The sequence below is a fragment of the Myripristis murdjan genome, chromosome 19 (genome assembly GCF_902150065.1).
Source record: "Myripristis murdjan chromosome 19, fMyrMur1.1, whole genome shotgun sequence".
In the NCBI taxonomy this organism is placed as follows: Eukaryota; Metazoa; Chordata; class Actinopteri; order Holocentriformes; family Holocentridae; genus Myripristis; species Myripristis murdjan.
In genome coordinates, this window is record NC_043998.1 from 6,102,219 (window position 1) to 6,121,732 (window position 19,514).

The window sequence follows — 19,514 nt, forward strand, 5'->3', positions numbered from 1 at the left end:
CCAATACATATTGGAAATGACACATTACACCACACACTACACATTATAATGGCGCTGACAATACAAAGTGGCACCGCATGTGGTCTTGATTCATTGGCCTGCACTGCCCTCTCACTAATACCTTTCCAAATCTCGGTGATATGAGAGTCAAAGGCATATTAGCTGGAGAATATGAGGCTATGAATCATGAGTGACAGTCGGTGTGTTGGCCAAGAAAAATAGATGGAGAATATCGTATTGTAGGCCTAAGCCAATGGTTCAGGACTGCGTGGAGTGATTCATTACTAAGTGCTGTCAAAGGCACAGTGGAAACCTTAAATCTGTCCAAGTTCATATGAGAGGGCCTTGTGTGCGAGCTGTATAGTATTTGAGGTGAATGTTGTTGTTGCGCAACGCTGGAGGAAGGCTGCTCATGACTCAGACATTTGCTCGCCGTGGTCAGTCACATCTCAACAAAACACACCTGTTGCAGTCTGAGCACAAACCCCCTCCAAACTTCACTTCTACAAAAAAAAAAAAAAAAAAAAAAAAAAAAAGGCCTTAAATAAATCCTCCATTACACCGTATCGAATTATTGAGGCCACCAGGCTCGGCTGGGACGCATATAATTCAGCTTTTTATGCATCCCCAGAGCCATAGAAATCTGTACAATATAATAAATGAAAGATAAAGTGAATTAACTTATGCATATATTTGCATGCATCTTCATTAGGCCTAACGTCTAAGAAAGCTTTTCAGTGCAGTCATCAATTAGCCAAAATGTATCCTCATTCATTATTTACACAATCCAAAGCCCACACTATAAGAAGGGCCAGGGGGCTCGTTAGAAAACACACACACACACACACACACACACACACACACACACACACACACACACACACACACACACACACACACACACACACACCACGGCACACGCTAAAAATCCATAAGAAGTGCTTTCGCTTGATGAATCCATTTTAAAACATGCGGATTTTAAAGGCCCATCATCATTCCGTAAAAGACAAGATGACACTTCCAGTAAAGTGTCATTTTATAAGTCTTTTCATTATGAATTCTTTATTTATTTTCTTGCCGAACATGTTAGCGCCATCACATGGTGAAACATGAGCGGTCTGTGGGTGTTTTCGTAAATGACGGAAGCGGAAGTTGCTCAAATCCAATATGTCCGCTGCGGGTCTACGGTCCGTGTTCTGCTAGGCTTCGCTTCTCTGAACGAAAACAAGGCACCTGGAGGATGGCAGACGGCGGAGTTGGCGAGCTAGAGCAGCTTGAATACTTATCTTTGGTGTCCAAAGTGTGTACAGAGCTCGACAACCATCTCGGAATAAGTGACAAGGACCTGGGTATGTAGTGAAAACGGCCGCTCAGTTAGGAGTTGCTAGGCTAATGAGCTAGCTAACGTTAGCTGGTCACAATATATAACGTTACTGGCAGTGGCAAGTCATCCAATAGATCATGTAAGCTTTGTGCTGTCGTCAACTTAACTGTAACTACTCTTTTAAGCTTTCATAATGCCAGTTTTAATAGTTTTAAACCGTCTTGTAATGTGTACCTTTGAGTATCTTTGTTGCACCGTAGCGTTTGCATCGTGGTGTTTGACTAGCGTCGCTGTGTGTAGTTACCTGTCTGCTTCAGGAGCTTGTCCAGTCGCCTCATCTGTCCTTTTGTTACTTTACAGCCGAATTTGTCATCAGCCTCGCTGAAAAACAACCAACTTTTGATGGGTTCAAGTCGCTTCTGCTCAAAAATGGAGCGGAATTCACAGTAAGTAAAAGTTGAAGCTGCATTAGTGCACCTAGTTACCAGTCAGTGGTATCAGCATAGTTACTAAGTTGTTAATGATGTTACATGTGAGTAGCTGGGAATTTGTTTTGAGCCCCTCCATGTTGTGTTTGTTGTAGGATTCTCTCATCAGCAATTTGCTCCGACTCATTCAAACTATGCGGCCCCCATCCAAGGCATCTACAAGCAAGGGTAAGTTAGTAATATCACTGCTGATATCTGTTGTTTTCTTATACATGATAATTTCACCTTGGGGGTGATAAACTCGATCTGATCAACACAATAACACGTCATAATCCTAAAATAGGCTCTGAACCTTTGGTCAAGCCGAAGACAGAGAAGGAGAGGTTGAAGGAGCTGTTCCCTGCACTGTGTAGACCAAACGACCCAGCACCCAAGGTAAGCAGCACCAGTTTTGGTTGTCCAGGGGTTGACTGCTTTGCTACACAAAAAGAGATTGTTATTGTTATTGTTAAGATTTTAAGTAGAGCAAGCGCTTTCATATTCACATCACTCACAGGAAATCAAACAACTGTGTCAGTGAAGGACAAAATAATACCTACACATTTTGCTCCAAGCCACAAGTTTTATTACAGACAGTGTTTCGATTCAAGCTGGAGCTTTATCAGGAAAACAATTAATTAAAGTTATGGAAACCTCACCCATATTGCATTGTTAAGATTTTCACATCAATCGGGCTACATTTCTGAATAAAATCTGATAAAATACATCATTAATATGTCACATTGTCATATTTATTAATATAAGTAAGTGCAAGTACATTTACATCAGTGCAGGTCAGATTGTACTTAGTGGGCTGCAGAAGAGAATTATGCAGAGTAACAAATTTACCATTTTTAGTCTATATACTGGTTATATTATAACCAACTGTCGTGGAGATATCTTATTGGTTGTATCTACGTTCAGTAATAATTAAATTTAACACGACCAGTCCAAAGAAGGGCCCTATTCTCAATTTTTAAAGCTGTTCTACCTTATTCTAAAGTTCTAGTGTTTACCGTTTTGTTTACCATTTTTTAAAGCAGTGGTGTGTGTATTTTGTGCATGGTTTCTCTGGTTTACACACTGCCAGATTCTGTGCATATCTGTTTAATAAAACCATGTGTAAGATCCAAAACGTAAATCATTAACTACATAAAATGTATTTTTGTGTTATTAGTGTTCATTCTTGTTCATCCTAAGGAAGTAAATAATACACAGATACAAGGATACAAGGAACTTTATTGGTCATTATACAAAAGGTTGTATAATGAAATTAAAATGTGGTTCACTCTTGATTGATTAATTGATTGTATATAAAAAAAAAAATATTAAACATGGAGGAGCGCATCAAAGCAGTTAAATAAAATATAAAGATTAATGATTCCCTTAAGATCAGTGGCAGTCACTTCACCTGGTGATAAGAGAGTATAGTTACCTCTCATTTGTTGACAAGCTCTCCTTCTCAAGCAGGCTTTGATAGAGCTCCTCCGTAATTTTGCCTCACCTGATGTTGCACTTCAGCTGGTATCATACTCTGCATGCAGACCATATAAATTCCACCAAGCAGCCCATCAACATGTAGCTGAGAAAAGGATAAAAACAATACAACACAACATTCTGACATCGGCTTCTGATATGTCTCTTCAATGTATTCCAACTGTATCCACCAAACAATGCTTGCCAAGTCTTTTAGAAATTGATATAACCAACACAAACTGATGTGCACTCATTATTCCCCTACAGTTGCAGTGTCATATGAGCTTAAGTAAGCTATGAACAGCACTGTGGTTTCCTGCATTTCTGCTGTCAGATTATTCCCAGTTTAGTTGATTCAACACACAGAGCATAGTGTGCTATATTTGGCTGAATGCCTCAGGATTGTTTGATGTCCTTTGAAATGGTGGGGGGAAAAAATGCCATTTTTGTCAGCAGGAGCTGACATTCAAAGTGTAAGTAAATTAAACGCAGGCAGCACAAACCCAGCTGTCAGTCAGTTTGTTGTCATGATAAGAACAGTGGGTTTCAAAGGGACAATGTTCTGCTTAGTCTTGGGTGGAGGAATTGTTTGAGGAATGTAAATTGGTGATCATGTAAATTTCAAATGAGCCTCTGTATATTAATGGGTTTGAGTCGTATGTCTTCATGTTTGTTAAACTCATACGTCCAGATTTACAGAAACCTTAACTGAGCACAAAACCCTTGCAGTGTTTTAAGTCAGCAGTAAGGCTGGTGTTAGGTGCAAGGAAAATTTGCTTGACCAAACAGGGTTTTTGTCATTGGTTTTGCACATGTGAAACGGTTTTCTACTCATGAAAGATTTTGGTCAAGAGTGCCGCCTCAAAAGGTGAAGCCTTTATGTAGGGGGAATATTGCGTCTTTATGCTAAATTGGGAGATCAAGCTTTGTGATTCTAAAAAGTAATGAAATTTAAAAGCTCATTTATTCAGGAAAGATGTAAACCATTGCCAGCTGATTCTTACTGTGTCTTTTAATGTTTTTTTTTTGTCTGGCTGACTTCCTCAGAGGCTACTAGATGAAGATGACGTGAAAGTAGCAGCTGATGCTATGAAAGAGTTGGAGATGTTTATGCCCAGCGTCAGTGGAATTGATTCAAAGAGCAGTAAGAGCGGGTAAGAGTACTAAGAGGTCAGATTAAATTTTACTTCACCTTGAGGAATTTATTCACTTGCCAATTTTAAGCCAACAAAGCACAGTATATGATTATCTGTTTTGTATACTGAATATGTGCTGCATTGAAAATGTGTCCTCATAAACTGTCACAGAAAAGGGCTGAAGGATGTGTGTAGTGGGTTTAATGCAGTTATGTGTGTATTTTTATTGAACCACCAACAAGCAAATATGTACTGCAACTATTAGTCATGTGGTGGTTTACTGTGTAAATATAAGACATACATTTCGTTCTGTGTTGATTAGATGTGGCCTGTGGTGCAAACCCAATTTCATATAAATCTGACATGCTATAATCTCTGCACAGGCTTCTATTACATTGGGTTGATGCAAATTTTTTTTAATGTAATTTTATGTACGTTTTAACACATCTACCAGGTCAGAAAAGAAGAGGCGACATAGCCGAAGTCGTAGCAGAAGCAGAGAAAGAAACAGAGACCGAGACAGAGACAGAGAGAGAGATCGGGAACGAGACAGGAAGAGACGGCACCGCTCTCGGTCTCGCTCCAGGTCCAGGTCTCACTCCAGAGACCGCGACAGACACAGAGACCGAGACCGTGGCAAAAGAAGAGAACGATCGTCCCGCTGGACTGAGCGTTCCCCATCTCCCCGCAGAGACAGAGACAGAGATAGAGATAGAGACAGAGACAGAGACAGAGACAGAGACCAAGACAAGGACTCTGACCGCTGGAGGGACAAACATGTGGACCGGCCTCCACCAGAGGAGCCATCTGTGGGAGACATCTACAATGGCAAAGTCACCAGCATCATGCAGTTTGGATGCTTTGTACAGCTTGAGGGACTCAGGTCAGTATAGCTATCAGTGTGTTCTCAGCACAACTTGGCCATAACTTGGGGTAGCAGTGTAGCTTACTGGTCACAGTACTGCCCCATGTCAGGACACATCTGTCCTGAGAAGTGTTCTTCTCAGGGCCGAATGCTAAACACTATCCCTACCAACTCCAGAGGTGCTGCTGTATGCCCTGACTCCCCTGGAGGAGGAGTGAAACAAGAGAATTACTTGAAGGTGCACAAATACAACTTTTCAGAATTGATACAAGCACCGAGTCATTTGTTGTGCATATTGGCACATGCCACTACCAATCCAAGTGCTACTTGATTAACTTTAATTGATGCTGCCTAAAATGACTCTACTTTGAAATAGTTACAGTAATGTAATAATAAAATGAATACTTAAAAAATATGCACTGAAAATGTTGTAGTAATTGTCGGTGAAAGAAAACATTTTAATAATCATAAAACACAAGCTGAGCAGAACATTCTTAGGCATAAAGGGTGACATGAAAGCAGTTTCATGTTGGCCAGTATCATATTTATGGGGCACTCTATAGTGGATGGGAATACGATTTTTCAAAAACCTAGTTCACACCGTATATTAGCACCAACGTCCTTTTTCCCCCACAAATGACTGTTGCAGAGGCTTATATTTTGAAGGTAGAATTGTCACGTTTCCATGTTTGGCATGAGAAAGCTGCTTTGCCTCTTCCTCACTATGAAACCGAGCAGACACTTTTAGTTGACACAGATGGCACATCACTGAGATGGAAGTTTTGCCACATTTTCCCCCCTGAAGTAAAACATGCTGCTTATTCTAGTGTCACTGTTGGAGAGCTTCATTTGCTGGTCCTGTACCAAGCCACACCAAGACCATGTCTGATATTACAGATACTATTGGTGCAGCTCTGGAATTATCTGGAAGGATTTCTTGATGTGTCTGTGTGACTTGTATATTTATATGTGAACAGACTTAGATTGAGCTTGTCTGGGTTTTGTTTTTTTACCTACTTTGTAAAATGTGAAATTATGCATGTCGCCTCACTTGTCATCTCAAAGTGTTAACTTCCTAAGCATTAGGCAAGTGATCAAGAAAAATCATAATTTCCCATAATCAATTTATGGGGTATGTGGCCCAAAAACTAAAATTATGAGGGGAAAAATTTTCACCATATTATTGTTATAGAATTAAGTCCAGATGTAGCAATGAATAATATCTTTGCCCAGTAAAAAACATCCATGTGATGAATTTAATGCAGGCGATGTTAAGTTTGGTTTGTGCTCTGTGGTTGTATACTCCCATACCTGTAATCTGGGGTGCATAAATGGAGCATAAGTGTTATTCTGGAATGTGCTTTTTTACCCTAATTCTACCAGGAGCTGAATCATGTTATATTTTACTATTTGTAGGAAACGATGGGAGGGTTTAGTTCACATTTCAGAGCTGCGTAGAGAAGGTCGTGTGGCCAATGTGGCTGACGTCGTCAGCAAGGGCCAGAGAGTCAAGATCAAGGTGCTATCATTCACTGGCTCCAAGACAAGTCTCAGTATGAAGGTAAGAAGACACACATTTTCAGAGTAAGTGGTCACATTACCTCAAGTTCTTCTTCTATTGAATCTGAGTAAGAATGTCAGTAAGTGTTGGGGCATTTAAACAGTTTGTGACGTGCTCCATGTAGAAAGTTAAAATGGTGATGGTAGCTTTGGTGTTTAATTAGTCAGAGAAATATTGTGTGTGTGTGTGTGTGTGTGTGTGTGTCCTCATTTTAATCTGAAATATGCTTCATATCAGTGGACTTAATGCTTTGAGTCAGCAAGTCATTAGCAAGTAAGCAAGTGATTAACTACCTCCCGTATCAGACAACTGTGATTGTTAGTGATACCCACTTGCATCATCACAGGCCTCCCTGCCTAATTTCATCCTCTTTCTCTCTGTCAGGACGTAGACCAGGAGACGGGGGAGGATCTAAACCCCAACAGGAGAAGGAACGTGGGTCCAGACGGAGGGGAGGAGACCTCTATGAGGAACCCTGACCGGCCGACCAACCTCAACCTGGTCCACGCCCCAGAGCTGGAGCAGGATGACACGCTGGAGCGCAAGAGGCTCACCAAGATATCAGATCCAGAGAAGTGGGAGATCAAACAGGTGGACTTGTTTTTCTGCATACATTTCAGAGGGGCAAGAAGGTGTTGTAGTGTGGGAATGTCTGGGTCCAAGCCTCCATGACAATAAACAGCCATCCTGCTCAAGTGTCCTTGAGCAAAATGCTTGCTTTTTGCCACCTTGGGGCCTGCAGTGGAGTTATAATACTTTCACGTATTTTTAGGCTTATTTTATCAAAAGCTAATTTCCCTGTGCCTCTTATCTGCCCACAGATGATTGCTGCTAATGTCCTGTCCAAAGAAGAGTTCCCCGACTTTGATGACGAGACAGGAATCCTTCCTAAAGTCGATGATGAAGAAGGTAAGAAATTAAAAAAAGGATGCAAGCACTGATTATTTTTCAATTTATAATCTACTGATTAGTTTCTGAATTACTTGGTTTATCTCAATGATTAATATACAAAAACTCACTTTAACAGATCAAAATCTGTTTGCTTTTTTTCTTCAACTTTCATATGAAATGTCATGATATTGCTACATAGTATATTTGTGTTATGTTATAGCATATAGATCTGACAGTTAGCAGTTTTTTTAAGGTGGAGTGAAAAACTGAATGCCACTTATGCTCTCAGTAGCCTAGTGTTTACAGTGATGTGCCTAAGAATGGCAGTTTGGCCATCCAAATTAAGTGCCAACTCATAGCATGACCATACTACATAATAAGCAACAGTTAGCCAGCCTAGCTTGAAGATCACTTGTATCATGTTGCATGGCTCTGCATTTTTTTAGTGCAGTTCTTTCCTCAACAGTTAAAGCTTTTGTGTACCACTTAAGATGTGCACAATGAAAAGCACCATATTACCAGTTTTCCAATATTTTTGATACTCTGGGTTAAAGTTGTGTTCTTTCTTGTCTTAGTTGTATACTTAAGGTTTGGCCTCACAGTTGTGCCATGTTCAAAATAAAGCTGTCTCAATCATGAATCAGCAAATGTACATGGTGTGCACAACTGTTGACAGTAACAATTTGTTCCAAATGGAAGGAAAGATTTCTGAGACTGCATGACTAGATGGCTGAGAGTGGACTGCTGGTTGATTGATGGTGTTCCTTGTTATTCAGATGAGGATTTGGAGATTGAACTGGTGGAAGAGGAACCCCCATTCCTGAGGGGACACACCAAACAAAGCATGGACATGAGCCCTGTCAAGATTGTCAAGGTATAAAATATCTTAACTGACTGATGAGGAAACAAACCTGGCCTGACTGACTGTATTGTTATGGTGTGTAAAGATAGGAGAAATCATGTATGACCTAAATTACTCAAATTAACACACCCCTACAAAATTATGTCTAAGTCAAACCATGGACTTTTTATATAGGGGTGTGCTAATTTGAATAATTGTTTATTTCATAATTTGGGAAAAAATGGGTGTTGGACATTTTGAATAGAGTCAGTATTATAATAGAATTTATCCCTATTGTACTGAAATGTAGAATTTGTTCATTTAGCCAATTTATACGCAATACAGTATTTACATTGGTTAGCTATAGCCTATTAAAGTAAACACTGAAAATGGCACACTGCTATATGGTCTGCCCTCTCCCTGCTGTCCATTAGAATCCAGATGGCTCACTGTCCCAAGCAGCCATGATGCAGAGCGCCCTGGCTAAGGAGAGGAGGGAGCTAAAGCAGGCAGCGCGTGAGGCAGAAATGGATTCCATCCCCATGGGGCTCAACAAGCACTGGGTCGACCCGCTGCCAGACGGTCAGAAAATCCACTAGACGCGTACATTATTATTTTTTAAGCAACAGCTGGTGATGCAGAAGCACAACTGATTGAATAAAGCCATGGAAACATCTGTCAGCTTGAAATTAGCGCTGAAGAATTCTCAAGTAGGGGTTATTGCAGCCTCTGTCACCTTCTTTTTTGGTTTTGTTTGTGTTTTATTATCTGTCTGTCTAATCTGTTTAAACTGTGCTTGATTATGAGTGTTACAAATATTTTTGGAACGTAGTCTCTCTGCTGGTCCTGCTGTATTCAAACCATAACCCAGTCTGAGTCAGACATAGGACTTCCTTCATGGTGGCAGACAGCAGCACTGGAGACAGTTACTTGGTTTCCTGCAGCCCCCTAGCAAGCCAGATGCAGTGGTCTTGTAGCGGTGCTCTGTGCCTTTATGTCCTCCATGGCCTGAGGTGGTCTAGACAGTTTGCAAGGTTGGGCACTGTCCTGCTAAAACTGGCTGTGATTCAGCCATTGATTCAGTGAGGTTTTGGGAAATAAACAAAAAAACTGTAGTTTTCCTCTTTATCAAGCATGTTTCTGTTTTCTTTTTATAGCTGAAGGAAGGCAGATTGCAGCCAACATGAGGGGCATTGGCATGATGCCAAATGACATCCCGGAATGGAAGAAGCATGCTTTTGGGGGTAACAAGGCTTCCTATGGAAAGAAGACGCAGCTCTCCATCCTGGAGCAGAGAGAGAGCTTGCCCATCTATAAGCTCAAGGAGCAGCTCATTCAGGTGAATAGGTCAATTTAGAAATCAAAACTCAAGGGGGTACTTGAACTGTTTTAGTTGGGCACTTTACATGGAGATTTGCAGTTAATGGTTTCTATTCATGATTTTATTATCCCTTAAGCAGCAGCTGTTGATGCTAAAGTACATTTAACCTAATTGATGTACTGCCATGAAAACATCTGCCAGCTGGAAATGTCCTTTCAAAATTGTTCATGTACTGACCTGTCTTCTGTTTTGATTAATTTGCTATTCTCTGCTGTTCGACAGTTATTTCCCAACAGATCTGATAAGGTTTGATTAAAAAAAAATAGTAATAATAACCAGCTGAAGCTCAGTAAAGTACCCTTAAAGTACTCAAGATTCAGCGGATTGTTTAGATTGTAATGGTTTTCTAATTATGATGTCAAGGCATAAAACATTAACCACTGTTAGGCCACAGTGTCACTAACTGGAACCTGAGGCCCTTGCACAGATGTTGATAGTCAAATTATGCAGTTATTAAGCATTGTATATAAACTGTGTCCCTAGGTGGATGTAATGTGTTAAGACCTGTCGATTGACCAATACGCAATAAAATATGCAGAGGTTATCTGTGTGTGCAGGAATCTGCCTTGTTAGTAAGAAGCAACAGTTTCAGCTCATCTTGTTCCTTGCACCACAGAAGAGAATACATTGGTGTGTGTGCAATTTCTGTCTGTTTGCACTAACAGTGGCACAAACACCCGTCACTGTGTGCACTTACAGAGTTTCAGTTTTGGTGTTAAAACCATGTGATGCAGTCCATCAGGCAGCTGGGTTATGAAATCTTACATAATTCACTGTTGCCTGGCTTGGGTTCTTGCTGGTGGCACTTTCTGTACTGTGATTCCCCCATTGGTAGTCTATGCTTGTCTCTGCTTTGTTCCTGGTTAAATAGAGAAAAAAGAGAAAAAATGTCAGGGTGAAAAGCTGTCAAGCTCAATGTCAGTTGCTGACTTTTACTGCTTCCTTGTGAATCCATCACAGGCCGTCCATGACAACCAAATCCTGATCGTGATCGGAGAGACTGGTTCTGGGAAGACCACGCAGATCACCCAATACCTGGCAGAGGCAGGATACACCACCCGAGGGAAGATAGGCTGCACTCAGCCCCGTCGTGTGGCCGCCATGTCTGTGGCCAAGAGAGTCTCTGAAGAGTATGGTTGCTGTCTGGGTCAGGAGGTGAGTGACCTCTTCTCTGTAATCTGGTGGTAACCCTCGCATCTTAACATTTGGTAATTGTGCATTGTTTGAATGTAGTTGATATTCTTATTCAGTACAGCTTCCACTGGAAATAGACACATGTTTCCATTTCACTATAATCAAGAAGTGGCAAGACAACTAAAAAACAGCACTTACTGAGGTGAATGTGAAGTTGATTGAAGTATAAGAGGGCTAGGGTAAATAAGGGTCATGCTCAAGAATAATAGCACTAATTTTTGCATATTCATATTGTTTCCCTATGCTCTTTTTACATTTTGAATTTGTAGCCATTAAAATTCTGCATCAGACTAATGGTAGTCAGATACACTGAATGAGAGCAACCTACTTTTTTAAGTTTGCAGACTTCTCAGTCAGCTGTCCCTGAGTACAGCTTTTATGTAATCTCTAGAGGGCCGCTAAATTTCATTGTTTTCCCTCTAGGTGGGTTACACCATTCGTTTTGAGGACTGCACCAGCCCCGAGACAGTGATCAAGTACATGACAGATGGTATGCTGCTGAGAGAGTGCCTGATTGACTCCGAACTGGGACAATATGCCATTATCATGCTGGACGAAGCCCACGAGAGGACAATACACACTGATGTTCTCTTTGGCTTGCTCAAGAAGGTAAGCTTTTCTGGAATCTAAACTTACTGCGGGATGCAAATCTTGCATCTTCAATTAGTCAACATTCAAACACACTAGGAAAAAAACATCTTGAAAAAACAGGTTATTTTCAGGTCAGGTTTATTTATATATCTCTTCATCACAAGCATGTCTCCAGAGGACTTTACAAAGAGCGAACCTACCAAAATAACTGTCTATCACAAAAAAGTGTTATGCAATATGTGACAAAAGAGAACACAAAGATAAAACAAAGCAATTATACAAAATGGCAGCATAGTTAAGGTATCACGATATTTTCTGAAAATTTGTTTTGAATGGGGTATGAATCATGCACTTCTCACAAAATACAGGATATGAAAACGTCAAGTTCAAATAAAAGCGTGATGCATCAAAAGGTTTAATATATGTTTTTGTGAATCCATGACATTTCAGTATGTCGACTTTTTTTTTTTTTTTTTAACAATACAACATTGAACAAAATCAGCCACAGCATTAACACATCCTCAGTGATCTTAAAAAAAAAAAATAGATTTTTTTTTGGCATTTTAGCTTTTACTTGATAGTTCTCAGTGGAATGATGCAGGAAAGAAAGAACAGGGTGCTACAGGTGTCTGGATGCATTCAAACATAGAACATTGCCATTATGTTATATGGATCTTGGCCAACTTAACTACCTCGGTGCATCCGTATTTTGTGTGATCATTTAACCATAATTTAACTTGAAGTAAATGGAAGTATTTTGGAGAATGAAAGCCTAATTGATATGCTGTGCTAGTGCATCACTGTCAATTACCTTTTGTCTCTCTCACTCTCTCAGACGGTACAGAAGCGTACAGACATGAAACTGATTGTAACCTCAGCGACACTGGATGCCGTGAAGTTCTCTCAGTATTTCTACGAAGCTCCCATCTTCACCATCCCAGGAAGAACATATCCAGTGGAGGTTCTCTACACCAAAGAGCCTGAGACAGACTATCTGGATGCCAGCCTCATCACTGTCATGCAGATTCACCTGACTGAGCCTCCAGGTATGATCTGAATCCTTGAAAAGTGAGAGATGTAAGCACAGGGGTGTTTTTGCTGGGAAAAAGAGCATCACTGTACCCTTAGGATCTTTCCTGTTTCAAGTTTGTTGTCTCCTGCTCTTTGACCTGAAACCAAAGCTCGTGAAGTTAAGAAATATCAAATCTCCCGTGCTTCCTCACCACTTTACTATTGTCATCCAAAGCACATCTTACACTTGACCTTTCCATCACTCCTAGTCAACTCTCACCTTGTCTTTTATCTCTGTCCAGGTGACATCCTGGTGTTTCTGACTGGTCAAGAGGAGATTGACACTGCCTGTGAGATCCTGTATGAGCGGATGAAGTCACTGGGGCCTGATGTTCCTGAGCTGATCATCCTGCCGGTCTACTCTGCCCTGCCCAGTGAGATGCAAACAAGGATTTTTGACCCTGCACCTCCAGGCAGCAGAAAGGTGTCTATATTTAACAGTTCTCTAAAAAGCACATGGGACTGTATCTGTCTCTGTTTTTTTCCTTAAAATGTGTACCATCCCTAAACTGGTACATGACAGCATTTCTGTAACTATTGTTTGCTCCGAATTGGGTTTGTCTGCTTGATGAGTGCCAAAATATTTTTGGCACTGATATGAATGTCATCATTCTTGGCGATGTGATAGATGCTTATTCAGTTATTCATTATTCCAGTGAAAATATTCTACAATGCAACTGATGCTGTTTTGTAGAATAGGTCCAGGGTACAGAATAGTACCTCTAAAGTGGGGGAAAAAAAAAAAAAAAACGTGTTTTTGCCTATCACCGTTTGTGGATCACTTGAATAATTGTGCACCGTTTTACACAAAGTCCTGCAAAATATTCATGATTTAGCCTAGTCTTTTTACGTGGGTTGTCATTGCATCTCAGTTGTATGTTCAGTTTTTTTATATAAAGTAATTCAACTAGAAAGCAAATTTTTAATGACCCTCCATTTTGCTCTTTAGGTGGTCATTGCTACTAATATTGCAGAGACATCTCTGACCATTGATGGAATCTATTACGTGGTGGACCCTGGCTTTGTCAAGCAAAAAGTGTACAACTCTAAAACTGGCATTGACCAGCTGGTAGTGACTCCCATCTCACAGGTATGTTGATAATGCTCTTGGTATGATCCATATTCCTTTTAAGAAAGGCTTAAAGTACAGTTAAAAAAAGAAGTTCACAGGTTTGAGTTGGAGACCCCATAGCTTAACCAAAGGTGAAAACAATCAACAATAGATTTGCTTGTGCCCAAGAATATGCCATATCTTCTCAAATAGTTTAAAGAAATTTGTTTCACCCTTTCTTTATCAGGCCCAAGCCAAACAGAGAGCAGGTCGAGCTGGTAGGACAGGTCCGGGGAAATGTTACAGGCTCTATACTGAGAGAGCCTACAGAGATGAGATGCTGACAACCAACGTGCCTGAGATCCAGAGAACTAACTTGGCCAGCACTGTGCTGTCTCTCAAGGTAAACAGTGTGTGCTTGCAGATGGTATTAAATTGATATTAACTTGAGGTAATTATTTCTTGTACTAGTTAAGGTTAGCTCCAATGTAGAAAGCTAGTTTGGGTATTGTTTGGGAACCACATTTTAATTTCACTATACAACCTGTTGTATAATGACAAATAAACTTCCTTGTATCCAAAACTCCATTGAACAATAATTTGTAAAGGGGATGGCTGGTTTTATTTGACTTTTTAGAACAAGTGATCAGATTCTCAAAGTGGATCAATGCTACAGCAATGCTACAGTGTACACAGTAAGAGCTTGATGCAGTGAAATGTCCAGTTAAACTAAATAGTTATTGCATTGTTTGTTCTGAGGCTTGAAATAGTTAGATATTCATGCAAAACATTTTACTCTATACAATGGGATCATTGTGCTCTTTATATTTGTGTTCCCTCTCCTAGGCAATGGGCATCAATGACCTGCTGTCGTTTGACTTCATGGACGCTCCGCCCATGGAGACTCTGATCACAGCCATGGAGCAGCTCTACACCCTGGGAGCTTTGGACGATGAGGGATTACTCACACGGCTGGGTAGAAGGGTAAGGACTGAACCGTGTGATCAAACAAGGATGTCTCCGCGGTCAGTTTCTCATGGTCAGCTACTTAGTGAGTGGTCCAGAGAGATATTCAAAGACTTTGGTGAGCTTGCCAGAATTTACAAGGCAAAGATTATGGAAAGTAGAGTCACGCTCTGTTCTGATTAGTCTTTCCCTCTGTTCCGCTTCTGTTGCTGTTCCAGGGAGGTGTTCCTTATTTGCAGAAACTGCGGTAGATGTTTTTCTTTTCTTTTTTTTTTCTTTTTCTTTTTTTCTTTTTTTTGAGATGCTTAAGCATTGAGGAGCCATGTCACAGCATGTGTGTCCCACATACCAAACACTGAACAAAATGTCCTGTACTTTCTTCAAGTTTGCCCACACCTGAATCCCTCTAGTATTTGGGTTACATTTTGGGACATCCTCAGACCGCAGTGATGGTTCTCAAACAAAGCATTGTTCCTCAGACTAAAAGGCTGCAGGTCTCGGGAAGAACATAAAGTCCAAGGTCTAGTACAACTGGACATCAGACAGGGTGGCCTCAGAGGAAACAGCCTTGGAAAAAAAGGCATCAGAAAGAAGTCCTTTGCAGAGGGCATGTCTATTTTGAGCAGTTGCTTTTTATGTGATGAATAATTTTATGTATTAAAGTTTGAAAATTTAGTTTGAAAAAGAACAGCAAGCTCTTACAACCTAAAGTGGTATTTTCTCAACATTTTCAGGACTATTAATGGGAGTATTCAAGATTTTTTTCCCCTCACAAATACCTTTCTCAGGCTCCTTCTAAACATTTCTGAACTTGTCTTAATGTTCATGCAAGTAAAAATGGGTGTGAGCTTTAGAGGGTGTAAACAATCCAAACACCAAATCACAAAATTTGACTTTGATCCCAATGAACAGACATTTAAATATCCAGTATGCTAATGACCCAGCTGCACTTTCAGGTGATAATACAACACATAATCAACAGAGCACCATTCAGATGGTCAAGGATGTGATTAGGACATAAAGAATAAGCAGGACAATGTAATTGAACCATTATAAATAAGTTGGAGCTGTCTGAATATACTGAAATCATGGATGAATCACATCCCTGGACACTAAATTTCTGTAGTTGTATGGAATGTATGTATGTATGTTGCATGATTGGATTCATAAGGTATTCTATTAGACCACTGATAAGACTGTTTTTTTTTTTGTGTAAATCCTCCTTTTTAATGACCCTGTGCTCTCTCTTTATGTTTTATAGCTTTATTAAGTGCCATTTTTCTTACTTTTTTCCTCTCCATTCCCCTTTTCATCTGTCCCCTAGATGGCTGAGTTCCCTCTGGAGCCCATGCTGTGTAAGATGCTGATCATGTCCGTCCATCTGGGCTGCAGTGAGGAGATGCTGACCATCGTCTCCATGCTGTCTGTGCAGAATGTCTTCTACAGGCCCAAGGTATGCCAACCACAAAACATTATAGTTGTATTTATATAACTTGATTATATAGTGTTTAGTTCTGAATGGGCGTCGCTCCCAGAACATAGTGTGCTCTAATTTAAGACCTGGAATTAAAAAGCATTCTGTGGCTTTTGTCAAAGAGGAATGATGAGGGTTGGGAACATTTTAGTTTAGTTGATGGCATGGATTCATGGAAACTAATAAATGAAAACCGGTTGGCACTTTTTTTCACATAGCTTGTCATCAGATAATTTTCCCGATATTCTTAACAGGATTTGCTTTGACAACCTTTTTCCCAGAACAGCTGTTCTCAGACCACATTGTTCCAAAGGCCTGCTCACGAGATAAGATTATTTCTGTAAACATTAGTAGACCAAGGAGAGCCACTGAAAAAAACATGTGAACCTGTGAACCTACCTTGTGCTCACCAAGCCTCCTACGATCAGAAATCTCATTATTATAGGGAATTGCACAGACAGAGAGGCATAGTGTAAGTTGAATAGGAAGTCTGTTTAAGATTGTACACACACATTTCCTGAGCAACCCTTCATTTTACCTCGTTTCACCTTTTATTGGCTTTATCTCTCCACTTCAAAGTGAAACTGTTGTCTTTGGATGTTGGTGCGCTGACTTTTTTTCCCCGTATAAAACCTCTAATATATGAATTGTTGAAATAATTGATGGACCCATTCATTTCTTATATTTACTGTGATAAAGGACAAGCAGGCCTTGGCTGACCAGAAGAAGGCAAAGTTCCACCAGCCGGAGGGAGATCACCTGACATTGCTGGCAGTCTACAACTCCTGGAAGAACAATAAGTTCTCTAACCCGTGGTGTTATGAGAACTTCATCCAGGCCCGCTCCTTGCGCAGGGCGCAGGATATCCGCAAACAGATGCTGGGTATCATGGACAGGTACAGCAGCCGTCAAATAAGAGCTCTTGAACTCCAGTCCATGTGTATTTTGTAGTGTAAACTGTGTAGTCTTGTGTGGCTTATATTGTTTGTATGGTTCTGTTGTCCTGTATCATGTGCCAGTACACTGCACAACAGTGCACTGTTACTATAATAACAGTACTATGGTGTTACTATAGTGATCGATAATAGGCAGCGCCACCAAGACTAACTTGTTGGCATACATGGCACTGCTAAAATATTTGTTATCTGACAGTAATTTGAATAGACCAGGGTGGATTTATCTTATCTGACAACTTCAGAACAGTACATCAGTACATCAAGCATTAGGTTAAATACATGAATTGTTAGCAATATGTGCAAAAGTACATTAAAATCTGTTGGTTTCTCACATATTTTCAACCTGTGTTCTTGTCCTCAGACATAAATTGGATGTGGTATCTTGTGGAAAAGCCACAGTGCGGGTCCAGAAAGCCATCTGCAGTGGCTTCTTCAGGAATGCAGCCAAAAAGGACCCTCAGGAGGGCTACCGGACCCTCATAGACCAACAAGTGGTGTACATCCACCCCTCCAGCGCCCTTTTCAACCGTCAGCCAGAATGGTATGATAGCACTTTGACACCAGTCTTCTAGCAGGCATACATTAAATAAATGAGTGGGTGTCTGCACAGCCACTCGCTTTTTTCGGTTGCTGGTAAAGCACAGGAAATTCAAATATCCTCAAGTCAGAAAGTCCTGCCTCACCCCAACAAAGCTCTAGACCCACTTGATAAATATACTATTTATTTCAACATTTTACATGTAAAAGACATGGCAAGCAAAGCATTTCGCCGAATATTATAGTATATCAAGTGGGTCTAGAGCTTTGTGAATGTGCAACAGGGTCCCTTTGAAATAGTTAAGAATTATTTCATATTTGATAGTTGTAACAGTAATAGGAATACAGTGAAGGACACTATAATTTATATATTTAAAAACAAACAAACAAACAAAAACAATCAGCATAGCACCTAGTCTTACCACTCCTCTTGTCCTCAGGGTTGTGTACCATGAGCTGGTGCTGACCACCAAGGAGTACATGCGGGAGGTGACCACCATCGACCCTCGCTGGCTGGTGGAGTTTGCGCCAGCCTTTTTCAAAGTCTCTGATCCGACACGCCTCAGCAAGCAGAAGAAACAGCAGCGCCTGGAGCCTCTGTATAACCGTTATGAGGAGCCAAACGCATGGAGAATATCTCGTGCCTTCAGACGGCGTTGAGAGTTGACACACTAAACACAGATGCTGAGACAGTGGTGGTTAAGACGGGCTCCATCGAGACATCATCGCTCCACCATCAGACCCTTCACACTGAAATGTGTCATTACAGCTCTCACACTGAAGCTCCGTGATCACGCCTACTGTTGAAATTGTGCACATTGTACATTTTATTTTTTCTACAGTCCCCTGCCATCATTTTTTTGTTTTAAAAATATTAACCTGATGTAGACTGGGTTTCCAAAAAGCCATCTTAGCACCAAGTTTATCATCAGGTATCGAAAAGTGTTAAGATGTTTTTGTTTGTAAACTGTACCTAGTATCACCCAAGTGTGTAAGGCAAACTGTATCACACACAGGCAGACATGATGACTTTTAGGGCTAAGATATTTGTCTTTTTCTTTTTTTTTTAAGGAAACCCAGAGTCATGTACTTTAAATGGCATTGAACCAGTGATGGGAAGAAAAGATCTGTATCTGTCTTTTGAGACACAGGTTTTAAGATTAATCTTCTGTGAGGAGATTATGCAAAATTGGACTATTTATTTTGATTCTAATCACATAAGGACCTCATTGATAACAACTTGTAATGTGGCCTCGATGTGATTTGACCAGGCCATGTGTTTGTTTATGACCATAAGAACTGAAACAATACCTGTTTTATATATTTTGTACTAAAATGGGAAGACATTCACTAGCACTGTCTGTGTGTAGCTCTCTGAGGTTGCTTAAATGTACTTGCCAGTGGATCCATGAAATGTTTGTCCTCATTAAATACTGAGTTCTCTTAATGTGCCTGTTGTATTTTGTTGTGACCACTTTGAAATATGAACAGAGGTTATCTCTGTGGATGAAATATTCCTTTACTAGCCTTATCAAAATGCATGTTTTAATTTTGCGTGCTTAATTAAACAGATTACATGAACACACACATGGCCAAACAAATACCAGCTAAAATAAAATAAACAGGAACCGTGTCCATTGACAGATAAATACACAAGTCATTAACTCTAATCCAAACCTAGTGATATTTAATTCTCCAAACACAATTACAGACTAACTGGGGATTAAAAGTG

The 19,514-nt window shown here is 40.4% G+C and overlaps 1 protein-coding gene across 2 annotated transcripts; it reads left to right on the forward strand.

Annotated features, from left to right (window-relative positions):
• The first annotated feature begins 1,154 nt into the window (after positions 1 to 1,154).
• Positions 1,155 to 19,229, forward strand: LOC115377472 (ATP-dependent RNA helicase DHX8-like). 2 transcript variants are annotated; one of them, XM_030077225.1, is made up of 23 exons: positions 1,155 to 1,349; positions 1,685 to 1,770; positions 1,908 to 1,980; positions 2,096 to 2,187; positions 4,315 to 4,421; positions 4,858 to 5,286; positions 6,685 to 6,829; positions 7,214 to 7,420; positions 7,651 to 7,738; positions 8,497 to 8,594; positions 8,996 to 9,143; positions 9,719 to 9,900; positions 10,903 to 11,097; positions 11,560 to 11,745; positions 12,563 to 12,773; positions 13,041 to 13,222; positions 13,748 to 13,888; positions 14,097 to 14,252; positions 14,696 to 14,833; positions 16,140 to 16,268; positions 16,989 to 17,185; positions 17,607 to 17,786; positions 18,223 to 19,229. In XM_030077225.1, the coding sequence occupies exons 1-23, from the start codon at positions 1,241 to 1,243 to the stop codon at positions 18,440 to 18,442; spliced, it is 3,699 nt and encodes a 1,232-aa protein (XP_029933085.1). In that variant the 5' UTR covers positions 1,155 to 1,240; the 3' UTR covers positions 18,443 to 19,229. The 2 variants fall into 2 exon arrangements, with proteins under 2 accessions (XP_029933085.1, XP_029933086.1); XM_030077226.1 differs by having other exon boundaries at positions 4,315 to 4,416; positions 4,853 to 5,286.
• The last annotated feature ends 285 nt before the right edge of the window (positions 19,230 to 19,514 follow it).